The sequence below is a fragment of the Antechinus flavipes genome, chromosome 1, assembly GCF_016432865.1.
Source record: "Antechinus flavipes isolate AdamAnt ecotype Samford, QLD, Australia chromosome 1, AdamAnt_v2, whole genome shotgun sequence".
NCBI lineage: Eukaryota > Metazoa > Chordata > Mammalia > Dasyuromorphia > Dasyuridae > Antechinus > Antechinus flavipes.
Window position 1 is genome coordinate 271,821,446 of NC_067398.1, and position 24,882 is coordinate 271,846,327.

Consider the following 24,882-nt stretch of genomic DNA (forward strand, 5'->3'; position numbering starts at 1 on the left):
TTACTTAATGAATGTTCAATGATTGACTAGAGATAGGAATTCATGGGCTTTGCATTCAGAGGTCTGAGTTGAAATTTAACCTTTCATGATAATTACCTGTATGACTTTACACAAGTCATTTAAATTCCCTAAGCCTCAGTTTACTTATTGGCCAAATGAAGAAGTTAAATTAGATATAATTTTTATGGTCCCTGCTATGATATTGTATAGGGAAGCATGTAATGGATTGTAGGCACTTCTGGAACTGATCATGTGCTCTGACCCCTTATTAATAATAAATAACAATAATTAACATTATGTGCTTATTGTGTGCCAGGCACTATGGTTAGCACTTGACAATTATATAATTTAATCTTCACAACAACCCTGAGAAGTAGGTACTACTATAATCCCCTTACAGATGAGGAAACTGAGGTATATAGAAGTTAGATGACTTGTCCAAGAATACAGGTAGTAAATCCAGCTTAAGCTGGACTTGAATATGTGTTTTCCTGACTCCTTGCTGATACTCCATCCACTGTCACACTGTGGGTGTATCAATGCCTTTGCCCCTTGTGAAAAATGTGTGATAATGGTTTTATTTGTTTGGTTTTTTTTAGATATGTTTTTATGGAAGTCTTTTTTTATCAGGGTAATCCCTAATATCCCCAAGTTAAGCCTTGGTTGTTCTCATGTAAAACTTTTTATAAGCCTCAGTTTTCTTACCTTTAAATGGGGAGAAGTAAACTTGCACTGTCTGCCTCACAGGTGAGTGAACAAAGGACTTTTGGAAATTACAAAATGCTGTTAAATATAAGGTGTTATTATAATTCTTATATCTTGGTGATTGTTCACTGACTAAAGAATTTTCACTTGTTATTTTTATATAACAATTTTTTTTCATTTATTTTATTAAATTGACTAAACACAGAATTAATTATATTGGTGATTTTTAGTATTTTAAGATAACAGGCATGCTTTTCCATAAAGTTTTAGTAAACGAAGTAAACACACTAAAATGCTCTTCAGATTTCCAGTGTGATGTATTCTTGGATCCCTTATGGTTTCACTAATGTTTTCCCCAAATTCTCTCCTTTTAGCATTCCTATGAATGCCATTGGCATATTTTCAAAACCTTCTGTGATGTATTCTTGGTACTGGATTTTGCCCTGTGGGAAGAATAAATAAACAAAAAATAAAAAGAAATAAACCAACTTCTAATTACAGTTTTATCCCAGGAGATAAGAATAAGAGCAATTAAGTACACAGTGGATAGAATGTTGGGTCTGGAGGCAGGAAGACCTGAGTTCAAATCCAGCCTCAGATCCTTACTAGTTGTGTGACCCTGAGTAAGTCGCTTACAATTTTCCTCATCTGTAAAATGAGCTAGAAAAGGAAAAAGCAAACCACTCCAGTATTTTTGCTAAGAAAACCCCAAATGAGATCACAAAGAGTGAATATTTCTTAAAATCCCACTGTGCAAGGCATCATGGAGCATACAAAGCTATAAAATATGCCAGAACACACCTTCTAAATGCAGGTGTCCTATATGGCTCTCTTCTCTTTTTTCTCTGCTTCTTCACTTGCTGATCTAATCAATTCCAGTGGATTTAATTATCTAGATTTATGATTCTCAAATTTACCCCAACTTTTCTGCTGACCTCCAGTCTTATATCTCTAATTGCCTTTTAGACACCTCAAACTGGCTGTCCAGTGGACACCTTAAACTCACTATGTACAAAATGGAACTCATCTTTCCATCTAACCCATCCCCTCCAAGATTTCCTATTACTATTGAGGGTACATCACCTCCTCTTCTCTTAAGTTTGCACTCTTAAGTATCATCTTCTTCTCTTCAGTCTTACCCCCATACACAATATGTTGCCAAGACCTGCTAATTTCACCTTTGCAATTTATCTCAAATATGTATCCTCTTCTCTTATTCCAATTTAGTATTGATTTTTGACTTTGCTTTAATAAGTCAATGATCTGATTCTGCACAATGTGGAAATTTTCCTGCTTCAGTCAAGATACAATAAATTTTGCTTCTTTTTTGATATTATTCTATATTCACAATGTTCATTTCCTTACAACTTTCTTCATTAAGTGAGGGTTCATGACATATGGTATAATTCATCAGTAGGCCTTTGATCTCTTTCAATGAATATCCTTGAGCTATATTTTTCAACTTATATTTTATTATCTTCTCTAGTACCCTCCTCTGCTTTAATATAATGAAGTATTAAAGTACATGTTGATTTAATTTGAATGTTTTTGTCAAGTTGTTTACATTCTCTCCTTTCCCATCTTTTGTACCAGAAACAGGAACACAAGCCACAATTATCTTCATGTTGATCTTTTAGAAATATGCTCAACTTGTGCACTTCTATATGGTGGTCATACCATCCCATAAAATGTTTCTTTCTTTCTTTCTTTTCTTTTTTGGCTGAGGCAATTGGGCTTAAATGACTTGCCCAGGGTCACACAGCGAGGATGTGTTAAGTGTCTGAAACCAGATGTGAACTCAGGTCCTCCTGACTTTAGGGCTGGTGATCTAGCCAATGTACCACATAGCTGTCCCCCATAAAATGTTTCTTGCAACCTTTGAATACATACTTTACTAGTTCTTTTGTCTTTCCAAGAAGGATCTATGAGCCGTCTTTAACTACTACTTTCATTTGTCTCCTGGTTTCATTTTTAATAAGAACATTAATATTCATATGATGATTTATTTTCTACTGTGCTATGTGCATTTGGTCACTGGACAAGGATTTCACAATATAGCATCAACAGTTACATTAATATTTATAGTATAAAAGCTATGCAATTCTTAGAAATTTCTACTTCTTTTCCTTTTCGTTTACTTCAGAATCATTGAAAAAGTTGAAAGGGAATACCCAGGACTGCACCTTATTTTGCAATTTTCTTTGCTTTGTGGTTTGGCATTACCAAATATTCAATCATCTGGTAACCAGCTTTTATGTAATGATTTCTCAGTTTATTTATGCTATTCTTTGCAGAGCAGATACTGAATTTAGCTTGGATGAGACTTACAGTCTTTCTAGCATTGTAGAACTTGGCAGAACTTGCACTCCATTGACATTTTATCTTCATATCATCATAAGACATTTTGAGGTAAATTGGAAGTTTTACTTTTTAAGATAAAAGATTTATATTTCTATTTTCAAAGAACTTAGGAGACCATGAATTGTTGTTACAGTCCGCCCAAGATACATCATTGCCATAGCTTAAAGATCCCAAATTCATGACATTCTTAGACTATATATAAAAGAAATTTGTGTATGGAAGGAATTGTGATAGAAAATTCCAGTGTAGAATTCTAGAAGAAAGAAATCTCAATTGTACTCTCTTACCTCTAAGACCCATTTCATCAAGTCTTTTAGGCCTTTTTGGCGGACATCTCCTTGCCAGCGACTGACAATAAATCCTTCCATGCGTAGCTCACTATAAATAAAGGGATGTTGAATATAGATTCCTGTAAGGAAGAACATATGACATAATTAATACTGAGGCTTTATAAGTATACGGGAAAAGAAAAAGTAAGGAAAAACAAAGCTTAACATTTTTCAGCAAGTATCAGTTTCATTCTAAATTGTCCATATGATTTGACCCAGTAATTTCATAAACTGGACATCTAAATCCAGGAAATCAAAGACAGAAAAAAAAAGTCCAAAGAATCCCTGAATATTCATAATAGTACTTTTTGGAAACCCAGTTGAGTATCTACCCACTGGGGAATGGTTAAAAAAAATAATATGGTATATGACTGTAGAACAGTATTATGTGGATGAGAAATTCAGAGAAAGATGGAAAGCTTTCTATGAACTGGCACAGAATGAAATAAGTAGAATCAAAATATTATAATAATAACTGAAGCAATATAAATAAAAAGATCAATAATGTAATCCAAATTCTTTAGTGAAAAAACTAGGGATAATCTTAGAGAATATACTTCTCTCTTCAAAAAAAGAGGCCGAGAACTAGTAGAGCAAAGTGTTTTATGCATTGTCAAATTCAATTGTTCTTTTGGGAGGGGTGTTTTTTAATAGTTTTTCTTTGGTCTAATGGGTGGTATAATCTGGATTGGGTAGGGAAAAGGAAGAAACATTATATAATGCTTACTATATGCCAAGTATTTGACAAATATTATCTCATTTGATCCTCACAACAACCATGTGAGATTGGTACTATTATTATTTCAGTTTTACAGTTGAGGAAACAGGCAAACAGGGATTAAACAGCTTGTCCAGAGTTACAGTTAGTCAACATCTGAGTATGAATTTAAATGCAGGTCTTCTTAACTCCAGGCCTAGTGTGCTTTACCTTACTCAGAAATTACTATGTTGTAAAGACAAAAGACACTGATTAAAGTATATTAAAATTTTTTTAAAATCAACATCACCTTCTAGTTACTTCTAGGAAAATTGTTGCACAAAGGGCCCAAATAAAAGTTGAGATGGATATGCCTTTTTCTTGATGTAGCAATGTTTTTGTTTCTTATTTGGGTTGTCAGTAGCTGGCTTGGATACTGCAGCATAAAACCAGAATACTAAAAGGGACTTCTTGAAAATGTCCAATCATTCTTCTAAAGCAACTCAGGCAAGTGGTTCTCTGGGTTATTATTATAATCCAATAGAAATCAATATACATTTAGTAAGCACCTTGGGAAATGTCCAAAACAGAACTCATTATTTCTGCCTCCCATATCTATCTCCTCTTCCAAGCTTGCTTATTTCTGTCAGTTACCACATCCTTTTAATCATTGAAGTTCACAACCTCAAAGTCATCCTCAGTTTCTCCCTTTCCTCCCTTCCTTCCTTCCTCCCTCCCTTCCTTCCTTCCTTCCTTCCTTCCTTCCTTCCTTCCTTCCTTCCTTCCTTCCTTCCTTCCTCCCTCCCTTCCTTCCTTCCTTCCTTCCTTCCTTCCTTCCTTCCTTCCTTCCTTCCTTCCTTCCTTCCTTCCTTCCTTCCTTCCTTCCATATGATGACAAAATGGAAGCAGTCCTTGACTTCAAGAGGCTTACATTCTATTTGGGGTGGGGTGGGGAATAAGTAATTATAGTACCAGGAAAATAGAAAGAGAAAGGGATGGGGAATCAGGGATGGCTTTACAAAGGTAATGGTACCTGGTTTCAGCTTTGGAAAAAAAAGGCTTTTGAATTTTAATTTATGGAATAAAACAAACATTTCCATAACACAGTATAATAAAAATGACTGCAAATTTATTATATATTACTTGTAATTCCTTTTAAATATATATAAGATTATAATGTAAATTTCTTTTTTTCCCCTCCTTCCTCATCCCTGCCCTAGAGACACAAATTATGTGTGTATATGTGTATCTACATATATATGTGTGTGTATACACACACACACACACACACACACACACACACACATAAATATGTAAAATCATTCTGTACACACTTCTATTTATCAGTTCTTTCTCTGAATGGCAGAGATGATAAAGGAGTACATTGTAGACTTGTGTGGAGATAGGAGATGTTGAGTTAAAGGACAATTTAATAGTCCAGTTGGTTTGGAGTATAAAATTGCAAAGGAAAATAGTACTAAATAATCTTGGAAACATAGAACTAGATTATAAAGGGCCTGAATCAACTTTGGAAGGAGAAATTGAACAACCCATCTGAGTTACTTACTATCTACGGTCTTTGGCCTCTTCTCCTATCATAGTTTAGGGCAACTTGGAGTAGTGAACAGAGAACTGACCTAGCCAGGAAAATTTGGGTTCAAGTTCTACCTCTTACACAGACTGGATATGTGACTTTGGCAGTGCTTAAGCTCTTAGATTCCAGGAAACTCTTTGACTATAAGTTGCAGAGAAAGGGAGGTCTTCACCTGAAAGTTCCCTCTACTTATGAAATCATAGGCCTATTCTCTGCCCTTGTCATCATAGCCAGGACTATGTATTATTTTCCAAATTTGAAAAATGTGTCCTCTATGGGCCCATCAAATGCCTTCTCTATTGTAATACAGAGGATTGGGCTTGGCATTTTTCCTCTTTTAAAATCTTTTATTGATATAATTTTTTGTTACATTGCCCAATTTCTTCTGGTACCTCTCCCCCTTTGTGAGAAGACTATTTTTTAAAGGAAAAAAAAAACCAATAAAAATTTAAAAATCCTCTTGGTTTTACAAAAAACAAATAAACAAACAAAAAAAAAAAACAATCCCCCCTCCCCCAAACCTAAAATTGACAAACCTGTGGTTAATTTGATTAGAAAAAGGAAAAAAAGAAAACCAAATTACCACTATCAAAAATGAAAAGGATGAACTTATCATCAGTAAAGAGGAAATTAAAGCAATAATTAGGAGCTATCTTGCCCAATTATATTATAATAAATTTGACAATCTCAGTGAAATGGACGGATATTTACAAAAATATAAATTGCCCAAACTAACAGAAAAGGAAATAAAATATTTCAATAGCTCCCTTTTAGATAAAGAAATTGATCAAACAATCAATGAAGTTCCTGAGAAAAAATTTCAGGATTTACAAGTAAATTACAAATACAAGTAAAATAGTTGGATTTACAAGTAAATTCTACCAAACAGTTAAAGAATAATTAATTTGAATGTTATATAAACTATTTGGAAAAATAGGTGGAGTCCAGCAAAATTCCTTTTATGACAGAGATATAGTACTGATTTCCAAACCAGGAAGATTAATTAATCTTTTCATTTATTTAATTAATTAATCTATTTATTTATTAAATTATCAATTAATTAATAATTAATTAAAACAAAGAAAATTATAAGCCAATTTCTTTAATAAATATTGATGCAAAAATCTTAAATAAAATATTCACAATGAGATTACAGAAACATCACTAGAAGATGATACTTATACCAGGAATTCAGGACTGGTTTAACATAAGGAAAACTATCAGCATAATTGGCCATATCAACTAACAAAAATCATATGATTATCTCAACAGATACAGAAAAAGTATTTGATAAAATACAACACTCATTCCTAACAAAAAACACTAGAGAATGTAGCAATAAAAGGAGCAAGCATTATATGTAATGGGGATAAGCTTGAAGCATTCCTATTATTACCACTATTATCCAGTATTGTATTAGAAATGTTGATTTTAGCAAAAAGAGAAGAATAAAAAATTGAAGGAATTAAGAGTAGGCAATGAGGAAACAAAATATCACTCTTTGCATATTATATTATAATATATTTCCTAGAGAATCAACTAAAAAACTACTTAAAACAATTTATTTTAGCCAAGTTGAAGAATATAAAATAAAGCCACATAAACCATCGACATTTCTATATGTTACTAACAAAGTCCCGCAGCAACAGATAAAAAGAGAAATACCATTTAAAATACTTGTAGACAATATAAAATATTTGGAAGACAAACCTAGGAGCTATATGAACACAATTACACAACACTTTTCACACAAATAAACTAATATCTAAACCACTGGAAGAATAGCAAATGTTTATGAGTAGGCTGAGCTAATATAATAAAATGACAATTCTATCTAAATTAATCTACTTATTCAGTGCCATACCAATCAAACTGCCAAGAAATTACTTTATAGAGCTAGAAAAAATAATTACAAAATTCATCTGGAAGAACAAAAGGTCAAGAACATCAAAGGAATTAATGAAAAAAAAAATGTAAAGGGAGGTAGCCTACTTGTACCATATCTAAATAAAGTGGGAGTTACAAAACCATTTGGAATTGATTAAGAAATAGAGTAGTAGGGCAGATAGTAGTGCAATGGATAGAGCACCAGCCCTGAAGTCAGGAGGACTTGAGTTCAAATCTGGTCTCAGACACTTAACACTCCCTAACTGTGTGACCCTGGGCAAGTCACTTAACCCAAATTACTTCAAAAAAAAGAAGAAAGAAAGAAATAGAGTACGGGATCAGTGGAATAGATTAGGTACACAAGACACAATAATCAACTACTAAAGTAATCTACTATTTGATAAACCCAAAGATTCTAGCTTCTGGGATAAGAATTCATTATTTGACAAAAATTGCTGGAAAAATTGGAAAATAGTATAACAAAAACTAGGAATAGACCAAAATCTTACATGATTTAGATATAAATGGCAATACCGTAAACTAATGAGGAGAGCAAGGATAGTTGACCTGTCAGATCTTTGGAGAAGGGAGGAATTTATACCCAAAGAAGGACTAGAGAACAAAATAAAATGCAAAATGGATAATTTTGATTACATTGAAGTTTTTGCACAAACAGATCTTAAGATTAAAAGGGAAGCAGAGAAAAAAAGAAGGGAAGCAGAAATCTGGGAAATAATTTTTATAGCCAGTGTTTCTGATAAAGGCTTCATTTTTAAAATAGAGAACTGAGTCATATTTACAAGAATACAAATCATTCCCTAATTGATAAATGGTCAAAGCATATGAACAGACAATTTCAGATGAAGAGATTAAAGCCATTTATATTCATATGAAAAAATTCTCTAAAACATTATTGATTAGAGAAATGCAAATTAAGACATACCTCAGAGTTGTCTGAGGTACCACTTCACACTTCTCAGATTGGCTAAGATGAGAGGAAAAGATAATGACAAATATTGGAGGGGATGTGGGAAACCTGGGTCACTGATATATTGCTGGTGGAGTTGTGAAATGATCCAGCCATTCTGGAGAGCAATTTGGAACTAAACCCAAAAGACATAAAACTGTGCATTGAAAATAGTATAACTGCATTGTCACTATTGGGTCTGTATTCAAAACAGATCATAAAAGAGGGGAAAGAACCTATTTATGCAAAAATGTTTGTAGCAGTCTTTTTTGTAATGACAAAGAATTGGAAATTTAGAGGATGCCCATCAATTGGGAAATGACTAAATAAGTTATGGTATATGAATATAATGGAATATTATTGTTCTATAAGAAATGATGAGCAGGCTGATTTTAGAAAAGCCTGGAAAGACTTATGTGAATTGATGCTGAGTGTAGTGAGGAGAACCTTTGATCAACCATGATCAACTATGATAGATTTAGCTCTTCTCAGAAATGCAGTGATCTAAGACAATTCTGGGATGGAAAATTGTAGTGTGTCTTCTAGAGCCCCCAAGTTGGGGTGCCAAAATATACCATCCAGATTAGCTGTCTGGAGGATCTCAGGACCAGCCCGAGTCCTTGGTCTTAGTGGAGGAGTGATGAGGCAGGGAGCCATGTGGATGATCAAACATGGGGTCCCTTTATTTTAAGTTCTCTTGGCCCTAAATACCTTAGTACAATTACATCATTACAGCACACTGAGCATGTTTTAATTATGACCACAGCACACTGAGCATGTGTTAACTCTAGTATGATTGCATCATTACAGCACATTGGGCATTTGCTAACTCTAGTATAATTACATCACTACAGCACACTGGGCATGTGCTAACTATAAGTACCCTGCTATTATTATGTAAATATCTCTTTTACTGCAAGTATCTCAGTTTCAAGTAGAACACAGGTTGTCCCATTCCACTCTGCCTCTGACTTCTCAGGAAGGCTGAGATGCCCCAAGAGGAGATGAGAACCAAACCAGACATTGTCATCAGGTTCCCTCTGGGCTGAAGGGTCTTATACCTCACTGAGAGTTCTCCCACTGTCTGTGGCTCTCTACAGAAAATGCCATCTGCAGCCAGAGAGAGAACTATGGAGACTAAATGTGGACCAAAATATACTATTTTCACTTGTTTCTTCTTTTGTTTGCTTTTTCTTTCTCATGTTTTTGTTTACACCCTTTTTGGATTTATTTTCTTGCACAATATGACAAGTATGGAATTATGCTTAAATATTGTATATCTTTTGATTCTTCAGAAGATGTAGCATCCCAAGATATAGAATTATTGGCTGAAATGCTGACCTCTCCTCATCTACCTTTGTGGCAACCCATGAAGCAAATCAGTGAGTAACATAATGCTAATTAAAAAAATTGGGATACTAGCCCTGACTTATGGTTTCAGCAGTGTAACAATTTACCAATAAGAAATTTCTCTACCAACACAGGCAAGTGTTCTGTAATTTGTTGTCCAAGAAAAGCAAAATAATATAACTGAGGCCCTTAAATAGTATCAGTCCAAGGCAAGACTTGAACCCAAGTTTTCCTGACTCCTGTATTAGCTGTCTACCCTTATGCTATATTTCCTCAATAATAAAAAAAGTATTATACATGTACAACCTCTATCAGATTACTTGCTGTCTTGAGAGAGGACATAAAAGAGAGAAGGAGAAAAAGTTTAGAACACAAAATTATATAAAAATGAGTAGTGTAAACAGGTAAACTAACTATACCTATATTTAGAAAAATAAAATACCATTGAGGAAAGAAAAAACTTAAAATTGATAAGCAACAAATTTTGGTTTTGTCTTCTAATTCAATTTCTAACTCTTTTGTTTTATTGGATTATTTCATTCATTCAACATGTAAAGTTATGAGTTAAGTTTATATTTTTATTTTTGTCACTAATATGGTTTTCTTTTTCTGAGCTCATATTTTTAAAAAAATGCATAAAGATAGTCGCTTGAGTTATTATTGCTTAATCTATTTTGAAGGAAGCCCTATTTCTATGCGTTTTCTTCTCTTTACAGTTAAATTCCTCCCTTCATTCCCTAGTTGATAAATGGTCAAAGGACATGCACAGGCAGAAGAAATCAATATACATCCATAATATTCCAAATCACTAACAATTAGAAAAATGCAAACCAAAATAGCTCTAAGGTATCATTCCACATTCATCAGATTGGCCAGTGTAACAGAAAAGGAAACTGACAAATGCCAGAGAGGATGTGGAAATAAAGAGGTACTAGTGCACTGGTGGTATAGTGAATAAGTCCTTTCATCTGGAGAACAACTTATAACCATGCCCAAAGAGCATACTCTGTACATATTCTTTGACCCAGCAATACCATCATTAGGTCTGTATCCCAAAGACATCAAACAAAAAAGAAAAAAGAATTCATCTATACAAAAATATCTATAGCAGCTCTTTTTGTGGTGGCAAAGAATTAGAAATTCTGTTAGTTGTGGAATGGTTGAACCAGTTGTGGTACAATACAAGAAATGATGAGCAGGATGGTCTCAGAAAAACCTGGGAAGACATAAGCAAACTTATAAAAAGTGAAGTGAGCAGAACAAGCAGAATACTATGCACAGAAACAATATAGTAATAATGGTCTACCATGAAAGATCTAACTACTCTGAGTAGTACAATGACTCAAGGCAACTCTAAAGGACTCATGATGAAAAAATAGATGAACTGAGTGCAGACTGAAGAATACTGTTTTTCATTTTAATTTTTTTTGCCTTTTCTCCCCCAATATGACTAATTCAAAAATGTTTTGAGTATTGATTTCACAAATATAATGGGTATCATATTGCTTTGCTTTCTCAATGGGTAGGAGGAGGGAAGAAGAAAATCCAGAATTCAATAACCATAGAAAAAGGAATGCTACAAGTAACTATTCTTCCATTCTCCCTACCTCCTGTATTTGTCATCCTTTCCCATACTTTTTGGAGTTTATGTATTAATTCCTTTTTCATTCTTTTTACATAATTTAATTATTTTTCTTTCTCCATTACTTGATTAAAACCTTCCTTTTCTTTTCTTTCCTCTAACTTATTTTGTTTGTTTTGAAATATTCTGTCTTTTTCCAAAAAGGATTTCCTTTATCTTTATTAATTCTCTTTTCTCTCTATTCCAAATTTTTATTCTTTCATTCATTGTCCTTATACAGTTTTATTTACTTTTTACTCTGTGTTCTTCATAGAATTAAGGCTTTATCTCTTTTTTGAAGAGATTTGCTAAGATAGATTCAATTTTTTCAATTCTGTCAATTATTTCTCCTGTATAGGCCAAACATTGTGCTTCTTGTACCATTCAGAAACATCCTGCTAGGATTCCACACTTTCTTGGAATCCAAAGTTTTTGCTGCCTCATCATCACATGTTGCTTCATTTTTCTGTTTTATAATTACTCAGAGATTTCTGACTTTGTTTAGATGTCGTCTTCCTTTCTATAATTAATAACTAACCTGTTGATATCTGCATGCACTCAATTTTTTAAACAGAATTTTCTTCTGGAATCTTAGGTAACTTCAGTCTTTTTTTTTATTCCCCTATCCTTCAGTTTCTGAATCTTTTTTTTTTTTTTTTTTTTTTTTGATGGCAGATCCCCTGAAAAGTTGGAACTCAAACATTCTCTCCCTCTTCCCACACATCACACTGGGGAATTCACTTTTCACTAGGCTCAGTCTCTATACCACATGACTTCAGTGAGTATAGAACTGGTTCCATTTGTCTCCTTTCTTTCCACTCTGTATTATTCTACACACTGACTCCCAGCTTCAGTATTCTGTTCTTTAGTTCAACGACTGAGGAGTCCCACGCACCCAAACTCCTGATTTGTCATCCCTCCACCTCCTCTATAGTCATTAATTACTAGTCTCCAACAATGCTATATTACCACAGAATGACTAATTTGGAAGCAGGTCTCAGTGCCACTTAGGAAAAGTCAATTTCATCCCTCTGGGAAGGTGGCAGCAGCAGGGGACTCTAGTATTTCTCTCTGGTAGATGAGCCCTGGTGAATTCCCTTAGGGCTCAGAGCTCTGAAAAAAGCTTCTTGCTCTCCCCTGTTGTATCTTTGAGCACTTTCTTAATAAAAGAACCAGGAAAGCAGAATTTTCTGACTTTGAAAAACATGTGCATTTATAAAAAGTATGTTGAGAAGTGTCCTTGTGTCTTCTAGTATCCTTTTCCCTCTACTCCTAGTATATTGTGTTCTAAGTCACCACTTCTTAACAGTAATTCACGACTTCATATGGGGTCTCATTATTGAATGTGGGGGTTGTAAAATTATGATTTATTATCTGTAAATATTTGATTTGTGTACTTGTTTTATATACCTATGTATCTGGGGTCATGTAGAAATTTCTTGGGTTAAAAGGGCTTAAAAGTGGAAAAAGTTTAAGTCTATGTAACTTCCTATCTTTATTTATAGTCTTGCTCCCTAATTTTTTTTTTTTTTTAGAGAATTCTTCCTTCTACCTAGTTTGCTTCTACTTCATTTGGTACCATTTCATTGTATGTTTTATAGACATGAAAAACAATTGATTACTACTGATTGGGTAAATAATGCTTTTTGATATCTTTGAAGAGTGTTAGCAAGTCATCCCATATTTTGGACAGGAAGCATTGCTATTCTGTAAGTAGGAAAAAGGGCACAATATTTAGTGTAAGACATTTTCTTTCAAATGTCAAGTGGCCAGAGTTGTACCTAAAAGTAACCATTAAATTAAAAGGTACTGTGTTGACAGGCCTTTCAAAGGTAAGAGAAACGTCAAAGAGGAGTATGAGGCGTTATTTATTCCAGTTTTTCATCCCAATCCATTACAGAAAAGAAATTAGAAATGGGGATAGAGAAAGAGAAAGGAGGAAGCCAGAGACATTGTTGTCTACCACAATCAGAAATGAAGAGGTGAATGGAATAATCAGATAGAATAGAGTTTTGGGAAAATGCTAATATCAATTAAACTGACCTGGCAATAAAACTGTTTACATAGACATGTTGGATTCACAGTTTGGGGACATTTTGTTATGTTTAGAGGAATAGTTAGATGCTTTCTAATCTCCTAGTTTGTTTTTGGTCTCAGGAAAAGGAGAAAGATTAGATTGTCTTTTTTGGCTGTTATATAAGAACTGAGATAAAGGAAGTGGTTCGATATAGCTACCTGCTTATATATAGAAGCTTATTTTAAAATGGTATTATTCTCTGTAAAACAATTATAAATAAGTAAAATTATAAGAATATTATCATATTCTTACAGTTTTACTTATTCAATCCACATCTGTGACTGTACATGATTACCTTACCTTGTTCAGGTTTTTCACTATTATATGTGGAAATGGCTCCACAAATAGCAATTCTTCCAAATTTCTTCATCTGAGGGATAACTGCATTTGTAAATGCTCCACCTACCTAAACCATCAAAGACAAAATCAGAGAATAAAGGTTAATATTTACAAGTATCTGTATAACTCCTGTCTTATGGTCACTGAGATTCCCAAGTTGAATAACAGAAGAATAGGATAGTAGTTTGCCTCCCTTTTCTTTTCTAGCTATTTAACTATGAGAACATTTTAAGCATGCAATCTGTGGGTAGATCTAAAACTCCATGACCAGACTATTATGTTCAAAGATTCATTGTAAGATAATGACTCCAGTGGGATAGAAAGGACGCAGAGAAACCTGAAGTTCTAGAGTTGTGATTTGGCTCAGACACATGTTCCTCACTTTTAGCATACTCAAAGTTATGCCTACTCTTCCCACAAATGTATGTGTACTTCTGTCAGAATGTGACATAGGCTTACTGGGGAAATGTTATGTATCTAAAGTTTTTGCTATGCCACTTTATTAAATGCTTTTGTTAAGAACTAATTATGTAAATGGCACAATGGGAAATATAGTAGTAGAAATTCATAAGCTATAGTGGCAGAAGTTCAAGTCCAGAAAGTACTTTAAAATATAGGAGTAGCAATTGCTATCTGTAGTCTATATCTTAGGACATAAGCTTAAATTGGAGGAGTATTCCAGAGTGGGTGCTACATGCACACATAACTGTCAATTTTATATGAATGATTTGATTCACTTTGTAGATGTTTTTCCAAAAGAATATATATAAATCATATTTTCTTTTTTCTTTTCTTTGGAGGCAATCAGGTTAAGTGACTTGCCCAGATTTACATGCCTACTAAGTATGTGAGACTGTATTTGAACTCAGGTCCTCTTGATTCCAGGACTGGTGGTCTATCCATTGTGCCATCTAGCTTCCCCTAAATTAGATTTCTTTAAGTGAAATTAATTTTTTTGAATTAAAGTCTATAGTTGTGAAAATGTCACAGTACTGCCTGGATTTAAAGGAATTTTTGGTGAATTATTTTGCTAAGTGATTTATTACCTCTTAACTTATATGCTTAATATATTCTGACCTTCATGGGCTAAAACAATTTAGAGTTGGAAGAGATTTTTTTTTAAATAACTTTTTATTGACAGAACCCATGCCAGGGTAATTTTTTACAGCATTATCCCTTGCACTCACTTCTGTTCCAATTTTTACCCTCCCTCCCTATATCCTCTCCCCCAGATGGCAAGCAGTCCTTTACATGTTAAATAGGTTACAGTATATCCTAGATACAATATATGTGTGCAGAACCAAACAGTTCTCTTATTGCACGGGGAGAATTGGATTCAGAAGGTATAAATAACCCAGGAAGAAAAACAAAAATGCAAGCAGTTTATATTCATTTCCCAGTGTTCTTTCTTTGGGTGTAGCTGCTTCTGTCCATCCTTGATCAATTGAAACTGAATTAGATCTCTTTATCGAAGAGATCCACTTCCATCAGAATACATCCTCAAACAGTATCATTGTTGAGGTATATAATGATCTCCTGGTTCTGCTCATTTCACTTAGCATCAGTTTATGTAAGTCTTGCCAGTTCTCTCTGTATTCATCCCTCTGGTCATTTCTTACAGAACAATAATATTCCATAACATTCATATACTACAATTTACTCAACCATTCTCCAATTGATGGGCATACATTCATTTTCCAGCTTCCAGCCACTACAAACAGGGCTGCCACAAACATTTTGGCACATACAGGTCCCTTTTCCTTCTTTATTTTCTCTTTGGGGATATAAGCCCAGTAGAAACACTGCTGGATCAAAGGGTATGCACAGTTTGATAACTTTTTGAGTATAGTTCCAAATTGCTCCCCAGAATGGCTGGATGTGTTCACAATTCCATCAATAATGTATCAGTGTCCCTGTTTTCTCACATCCCCTCCAACATTCCGCATTATCTTTCCCTGTCATTCTAGCCAATCTGACAGGTGTGAAGTAGTATCTCAGAGTTGTCTTAATTTGCATTTCTCTGATTAATAATGATTTGGAGCATATTTTCATATGGCTATAAATAGCTTTAATTTCTTCATCTGAGAATTGTCTGTTCATATCCTTTGACCATTTATCAATTGGAAAATGGCTTGATTTCTTATAAACTAGAGTCAGTTCTCTATATATTTTGGAAATGAGGCCTTTATCAGAACCTTTGACTGTAAAAATGTTTTCCCAGTTTATTGTTTCCCTTCTAATCTTGTCTGCATTAGTTTTGTTTGTACAAAAACTTTTCAATTTGATATAATCAAAATTTTCTATTTTGTGGTCAATAGTGATCTCTAGTTCTTCTTTGGTCATAAATTCCTCCCTCTTCCACAGGTCTGAGAGGTAAACTATTCTATGCTCTTCCAATTTATTTATAATCTCATTCTTTATGCCTAGGTTATAAACCCATTTTTGACCTTATCTTGGTGTATGGTGTTAAGTGTGGGTCAATGCCTAGTTTCTGCCATACTAATTTCCAATTTTCCCAACAATTTTTGTCAAATAATGCATTCTTATCCCCAAAACTGGGGTCTTTGGGTTTGTCAAACACTAGATTATTAAAGTTATTGGCTGTTTTGTCCTTTGAATCCGACCTATTCCATTGATCAACTAGTCTATTTCTTAGCCAATACCAGATGGTTTTAGTAACTGCTGCTATATAATATAATTTTAGATCTGCTACAGCTAGGCCACCTTCATTTGATTTTTTTTCATTAATTCCCTTGAAATTCTTGACCTTTTGTTTTTCTATATGAACTTTGTTGTTATTTTTTCTAGGTCATCAAAATAGTTTTTTGGGAGTCTGATTGGTATAGCACTAAATAAATAGATTAGTTTAGGTAGTATTGTCATCTTGATTATATTCGCTCGGCTTATCCAAGAACATTTAATATTTTTCCAGTTGATTAGATCAGACTTAATTTGTGTGGAAAGTGTTTTGTAGTTTTGCTCATAAAGTTTCTGATTTTCCCTTGGCAGATAGATTCCTAAATATTTTATACAATCAGTAGTTACTTTAAATGGAATTTCTCTTTGTAAGTCTAACTGTTGAGTTTTGTTAGTAATATATAAGAATGCTGATGACTTATGTGGGTTTATTTTGTATCCTGCAACTTTGCTAAAGGTGTGGATTGTTTCTAATAACTTTTTAGTAGACTCTCTGGGGTTCTCTAAGTATACCATCATATCATCAGCAAAGAGTGATAATTTGGTTTCTTCTGGAAGAGATTTTAAAGATCATTTACTCCAGCCTAGGGAACTCCTAGATAAGGTAACTTCCTCTACTAAGACAGATTGGTACCTTCTTTCCAACTTAAAATTTTAGAGAAGAGTAAAAAGAATTAGAGGTTGAGTGACAGCCAATATGTGTCAAAAATGGGATTTTAACTCAAGGTTTCCTGGCTCAAAGTCCAGCTCTCTATCATGTAACCTCTATCTTTTGAAGGTCACACATAATTAGGAAATACAATGAATCTTTAGAACCTGAGAGTAGCACTCACCCTTGAAGAATTAAACCTTAGATTGCATAGAATAATGTAGTTTCTCTGTTTTAATTTGCTTGATCATCACTTTTCTCTTAATACTGATTTATCTCCATCACTTCAGTATTAATTTTTTTCTGGCTTCCTTGCTGGATGTTTCTTCTAGAAACATTTTTTTCTCTTCAAATAAGCCATAGAATGGAGGTAAACAGATGTTCTTATTTTTAAAAGGGAATAGTCTTGCTTCCCTGAACTATAGGTTAGTGACTTTAAATTTGATTCCTAGCAAAATTCTATCATGCATTGTTGTACATTGTTAAGGGAATGGTTTGTAGAAGAGTAGAAGAGAAGCAGACTGAATTGATAGATTAGCAAAAACATGGTTAACTGTATTTCAGTAAACATTTGATAATTTTTCTTATAATATCCTGTGGACACAATGAAGGGATAACTGTTAGATTAAATAGCACTAGATAGACTTGGATCTAGTTGAATGATTGTATTTAAAGAGTAGTTGTTAATGAGACATCCAGAGAGAAAAGTCTCTACAGACCTCGGGGAAGTCCATGATTTTGTGCTGGTCATATATTTGTCAGAAAAATGGATGAAAATATATGCTGCATGCATAATTTTAGGGTGAAATATTCCTTTGTTTTTCTCTTGGCTTCCTTCCAATCTCAGTTACAATCTTGCCTTTTGTAAGAAGACTTTCCCAGGTTACTTTAAAACTAAAGCCTTCCACCAGAAATTATTCGAATTTGAATATTGTCTTCCCTATTGATTGTAAGTCCCTTGAAGGCAAGAATTTTTTTCCTCTCTCTTTATAATCCCAATGTTTAGCATAATGTTTAACATATAACAGGTGCTTAAAGAATGATTCCTGCTTTGATAACTCAAAGTAAGAAGCATAGCTAACACATTTACAGAAGGAATCAGGATCTCAGAAGTTCTTGATAGGTTAGAATGAGATACAAATCTAATGACATGAAATCTAATAAGGATAAGTGTGTGGGTGTAACTATATACTGGTGAGGTATTAAATGTTAAGTAACTTGGCCAGGGTCATACAATTAGGAAGTATTAAGTATCTGAAGCTGGATTTGAACTCAGGAACCCTGACTCCAGAGCTGGTGCTCTATCTACTGTGCTATCGAGTTACTCCCTGATAAATGTATTTTTGAGGATAAAAAATCTGCAAATTTTAGTAATTCAAGCTCAATAGTCATCAATAGCATGGCATGGAAGCAAAAACAAAAAAACAAAAAGCCAATTCCATCTTAGGCTGCATTGATAGTTATGTATCACGTCCAGAATGAGAGAGCTGATAGCATTTTACACTGTGTCTTGGTCAGATTATATCTGAGCACCTGTTGACATACCTAGGAATGTTTGACTTACCTATTTTAAGAGTAAGAGTAAATATTTAGATATTTCAAGGGCAGTTACAGGGGTAGCTAGATGGCATAGTGAACAGCGCACCAAGCCTGAAGCTAAATGGAGACTGGATGATCAGGGATATTGTAAAGCAAATTCCTTCTTAAGGCTAGATGACCTAGACTAGACTAGAAGGCCTCTGAGGTTTCTTTCAACTTTGAGATTCTGTGATTCTCGGAATATAATTATAAAGATACATTACATTCATTGAAATAACTATATCTAAACCCTCAGAAGTAAATCTATTTCTTGAAGAGTTCATTTATGTTTAGTTTTGTAAGTGATTCTGTGATCCTTTAAATGAATCTTACATGTGTTAGGGCTGAGAGGCTTCCATAGTGGAAACAGAGACCTTCCATGATAGGGAATGAAGCAGGGCTGAGGCTTGAGGTTTCTTACTCATAGCAGGACTAGAACTCTTCAGGTACATCAGGAGTTGTCTATCTTCTGTGTTTTTCTGAAATAACTGCAGAATTCCCCTCAACCTCCCCTCCAATATCAAGTTTGTTTATAAAATGCTTTTTTACTTCAAGACAAATCAAAGCCTGGAAGTGGATCTCTTCAATAAAGAGAGCCTTAATTGATCAAAGATGGACAGAAGCAGCTACACCCAGAGAAAGAACACTGGGAAATGAATATAAACTGCTTGCATTTTTGTTTTTCTTCCCGGGTTATTTATACCTTCTGAATTCAATTCTCCCTGTGCAACAAGAAAACTGTTCGGTTCTGCACACATATATTGTATCTAGGATATACTGCAACCCATTCAACATGTAAAGGACTGCTTGCCATCGGGGGGAAGGGGTGGAGGGAGGGAGGGGGAAAATCGGAACAGAAGTGAATGCAAGGGATAATGCTGTAAAAAATTACCCTGGCATGCGTTCTATCAATAAAAAGTTATTAAAAAAAAAAAAAAGACGAATCAAAGCCACTAGGTCCCTGAGAATGGATTTGAATTTCTATAAGTAGCCTAATCCTCTATCTCGATTAATTATAGGAGAAATTTTCATTCCTTTATCCCACACATGGAAACAAGCCTAATGAGACTTTGTAAAACCCTCATACAAATCTTCTATGATTTTCTTTTTTTCCACATATGAGGATCCAGGATGTGTCTGCTCAGGCACAATGCTTTGTTATTATGGGGTAAGAGTCTCTTTGGTGAAAACAATTTGGACTTACATTGTCAAAATAGCAATCATAGCCATCTGGAGAAGCTTTCTTCAGTGTTTCTTCTAAAGATTCTACTGTCTTGTAATTAAAGGCAACATCAAAACCAAATTTTTTAAGGATTGCAACCTTTTCATCTGAACCAGCAGAGCCAACCACTTTGCAGCCCTAAAAAAAAAAAAAAGAAAAAATAACAGTGATTTTTAAAAGACTCAAAGATGGGTTATAACTGAATCCTGTCTAGTCACAGAAGAACTTCATGTCATTAAATAGTAACTCCTTTTCTTTGGAAGAAAGAGGCTTTAGGAATTTTAAGTATCATAGACTTGCCATCCAATCAGGCTTCATGAGACTGCAAAGGCACTCATCGTACACACACACACACACACACACACACACACACACACACACACAAAGGCTAAGGGTTTTTGAATTAGAGAAACACAGTTTCTGATTTGAACCTGTGTGTTGATTTCTCAAATACCAACATACAATTTATTTTGAAAGGATTCAGATCTGTTTCTCCAAACCCTATTTTGACATGCTTAAAGACCTCTTCTACTTGAAGTGAGTGATGGAATAATAGCTTCATAATCATTGAATTTCTAAACTGGAAGGGATCATACAGATAATTGTATCCAATCCTTTTATTTTATAGATGAGGTAAATGAGGTCCTGTTATATAAAGTAATTGGTACCATCACTTACTTTGATTTTAGCAATCTGTCCCACTACTGAACCCACTGCTCCGGATGCCGCATTGACAATCACAGTTTCTCCCTCCTTCAGATCACAGATGTGTAGGAGGCCAAAGTAGGCTGTTAAGCTAAGGAGAGGCAAGCATACATCTTGTCAGCTGCAAACTGTGGACTTCACTAATCAAATAAAGCAATAGCAGCTCTTTACTTGAGTTCATTAAAGGGTGGGGATGAGAAGAAGAGAAGGTGAAGAAAAAAGGGAAGTAGATAGAGGAAAAGCAATCTTCATTTATTATTCCCTCAAGCTACCAGTCTTTTAATGCAGTCTAATGCATTCCTCTAATGAAGTCCTTTATGAGTCCTAGGATGATGGGTGGTTTTTTTTTCTTTAAGAAACAAGTATGTGTTTGGCAAGAAATGATCAGCAGGATGACTTCAGAAAGGCCTGGAGATATTTACATGAACTGATGCTGAGTGAAATGAACAGGACCAGGAAATCATTATATACTTCAACAATAATAATATATGATGATCAATTCTGATGGACGTGGCCCTCTTCAACAATGAGATGAACCAAATTAGTTCCAATAGAGCAATAATGAACTGAACGAGCTATACCCAGCGAAAAAACTCTGGGAGATGACTATGAACCATTACATAGAATTCCCAATCCCTATATTTTTGTCCGCCTGCATTTTTGATTTCCTTCACAGGCTAATAGTACACTATTTCAAAGTCTGATTCTTTCTGTACAGCAAAATAATTGTTAAGACATATATACTTATATTGGATTTAATTTATACTTTAACATATTTAACATGTATCGGTCAACTACCATGGGGGGAGGGAAAGGGGGAACAAGGGGAAAAACTGGAACAAAAGGTTTGGCAATTGTCAATGCTGTAAAATTACCCATGCATATAACTTGTAAATAAAAAGCTATTAAAAAAAAAAAAAGAAACAAGTATGCATTTAAATCTTAGAGGACTATAGTCTAGAAGTTGTTATTAAATCACTTAGTAATTTAAAAATATATAGTGATTAAAAAAAATAAAAGCATACACACACAAATCTCAGTATTTCTCAATAATGTCATTAATATCTTAAATACCAACTGCAACATGCTTTGATGGATTCCCAGAGATCATCCTGGGATCTTAATTTCAGTTTCTGTTTTTCACTAGAGTTTTTGAATATTATTAAAATTTAAATTCTTTACATAAACAGTTGGAATCTTCTTCATAACAAAGAACTTTCAAGTTCAATGTTCTACTTATTTACTTCTAGAATATAAAGAAAAAGGAAAAGAAAAAAAAATCTTTAGATTTTAACAGGTTTTTTCCTGACTTATACAAGTTCAAAATTGCAATCCCTTGCAAGGTCTCCCAGGCTCTTGAATAAGGGGATTTGTATGATCACCTAAAAGCTCAAAGTCCTAATCAATTGTCCTAATAATATATACTACTAATAATAACCCTAACTCCTTTTCCAGGGGATTAGACTTGTTCTACTCTCCTTTCATTATCCCTTCTTTCCAATTAAGACTAAAAGATGGAAATTTCAAAGAGGCAAGTTAAGATTTGATTGACTTGCTAAATAACCAGAGCTGTCCAGTAGTAATGAATTGACTTCGATTGCAACTATGATGTTGCCTCATCAGAGAGCTTTAAACAATGCTAGATATCTTACTTGTAACTCTGAAGTTCTTTCCAACACTGAGATACTGTCATTCCATAATTTCTAACTAGATCTAAAATGAAGTTTAAGAGATTCTTTGAGAGAAAAGAAGTAGCTTGTTTTCTCATTACTTTTCTAGAACTTCACTAGATTCTTTTTGCAGTCAGGTAGTACATCACATAGATCAATAGACTTGGAGATGTGCGTTTAAATCCTGCTTTAGACAAATACGTGGCTGTATGATTCTGAGGAAGTCATTTAACCACTCTAAATCTCAGTTTTTTTCTGCAAGATGGGGATAATAATAGCAACTTTCTCATAGGATTATTGTGATGATCAAATGAGAGAATATATGTAAAGCACTTTGCAAATTAAAGGGCTATTAAAGAGTTATTATTATTATTTACTTCATCTGATAATTTACTTTCACATGAATTCATACATGTTTCTTATCTTTGAATTACAAACCTCAGAGATCCTGATAATTTGAAGTTCCCAGTTTCCTCCTCACATCTATTATTGTGATCACATTTAAGCAAGCCTTCTTTACCCAGCTCACTCCCTATTTTCCCCTCTTATGGTTTCAGATTTCTGTATTTATGAATTTATAGCCTGATTTGACTGCTTAGAATTCAACTTTCTATTTATAACATCTTAGTTATGGAAATAATTGCATCATGTAATTGCATTTTACCTTGTAACTTTTATTAATGTTATATAGAAAGATAACTAATTTCAACCAGTTGGGTCACCTTCAAAACACAAACCAATGAATTATATATATATATATATATATTTTTTTTTTTTTGATGATGGTGGAGATACCCAGCAGAGTGTGTGGGTGTAAGAGTAGGGAAAGTTCCCAGGGATCTTGGTGAAAATGTTTTATAGGTCAAGGGAAGGGAACATTTTAGGGGGAAGAAGGAAATGATTGTTGTCTTGGTACTATGGTATCACCCAAGATAGTTTGTGAGAATTTTATGAGATGTAATACCACTAATTGTTTTGTAAAGTAGAAATTAGATGAAGCAGCCACTTAGGAAGGCTATGCAATTGAGCCATGAAAAGTAGAAAGACATAAACTTGAAAAACAACTCCAATGTAATTCCCTTTCTGCTCCCTCCCCTCTCCCCACACTCATAGCTGCCTATAGGAAGCCTGTAATCAGGATAAGTGTAGACCTCTGGATTGCTGTTTCTAAACTGATCCTTATACAATGGCTACAGAGCTAATTGTATTAGAAGGAGGGAGAGCAACAAGAGCCAACTGAGAGCTTTCCTTGACACAGCCATATGATTCTGGACACCCTGGCTACCTATGTGGCCTTCTCTTTGTGTCTATATTTGTGTTGCTTTATATTGAATATGTCCTTGGGAAAGTGTTTGGTGCTGTGATGTACTGTAACCTGTCTGAGGCACAACACCCACAAAATCTCGATTAATTATGATTGCCACTAAGACAGTTAACAGGTAAACCCTTATTTATGTCTTCCACGCCCTTTCTTATTCTCTCAGTTGTGCCCATGCTAGAGGTCAGAGGATCCTTAGGACCATGATACTATTATCCCTTCACCCCATTCTCTCCTACTCTCCTAAGTCCCTTTGCCATTTCTGGGTAACATAAGCCTAAGGCCGATTTTTTCTAGGCTTTCTTTTTGCTTTGTTAGGTGCAAAATTCTTATTCTTCATATAAGTTTTACATATTTAAGAAACATATTTTCCCAGATTAAAACTGTAGGAGAGTGCAATTTTACTGTGTTAAATAAAATAAATATATATGACTTACCCTGTCATGCCAATGGTCCCCAGAGCCAAAGACATAGGTAATGTGTCTGGCCACCCAGCAGGCAATGTCTCTAGGTCTTTTCCATTAGAAATGGAGTGGGTTGTCCATCCTGAATTAGCCACCACAATGCTACCTACTGGAAAGGCTGAATTCTTACTTTCCACAACTCTGAAAGAAAAAGAACTCAAAATAGTGAAACACAAAATTCTCCTCTCTTTTTCTTTCTTTTTTTTTTTAATGCAAAGTATAATTTTATTTTCCTTTTCTTATACTATTTTATTTTTCCAGTTATATGTAAAGATAATTTTCAACATTTATTTTTCACATTGATTCTTCACAAACTGGGTCCTTTAGTGTTTTTTTTTTTTTTTTAATACTTTAATATCTTCCATGTGCTCCAAATTTCAGTCCTACTATCCTATAGGCACTGTTCCTTTCACATAATGCTCTTTATTTAGATCTTTGGACTGATTATCTACCAGCCTAGGATGAACTCTTTTCTTATCTCTACATCTTAGAATTCCTAAAGGATGCTTTATAACTTTCTTAAAGGAAACTTCAAGACTTAGTTGAAGCCACCTTCTATATGAAGTCTTTTCTGATCTCCCCACCTATTTCTACCAGATAAATAATGCAGTGAAGAAAGTAATGGACCTATATATAGGAAGATCTGAGTTAA

At 34.2% G+C, this 24,882-nt stretch overlaps 1 protein-coding gene across 1 annotated transcript in view; it reads right to left on the reverse strand.

Moving 5' to 3' along the window:
• Positions 1-912: 912 nt before the first annotated feature.
• The window catches only part of PTGR1 (prostaglandin reductase 1), a 37,359-nt gene continuing 13,389 nt past the window's right edge, over positions 913-24,882 (reverse strand). Inside the window, exons 5-10 of the mRNA XM_051973465.1 lie at positions 24,204-24,371; positions 20,752-20,869; positions 20,056-20,211; positions 13,889-13,994; positions 3,354-3,475; positions 913-1,148 (exon numbers count right to left, since the gene is read on the reverse strand). Coding sequence (XP_051829425.1) covers positions 1,038-1,148; positions 3,354-3,475; positions 13,889-13,994; positions 20,056-20,211; positions 20,752-20,869; positions 24,204-24,371 — 781 coding nt within the window. The 3' untranslated portion in view covers positions 913-1,037. The remainder of the gene's footprint in view (positions 1,149-3,353; positions 3,476-13,888; positions 13,995-20,055; positions 20,212-20,751; positions 20,870-24,203; positions 24,372-24,882) is intronic.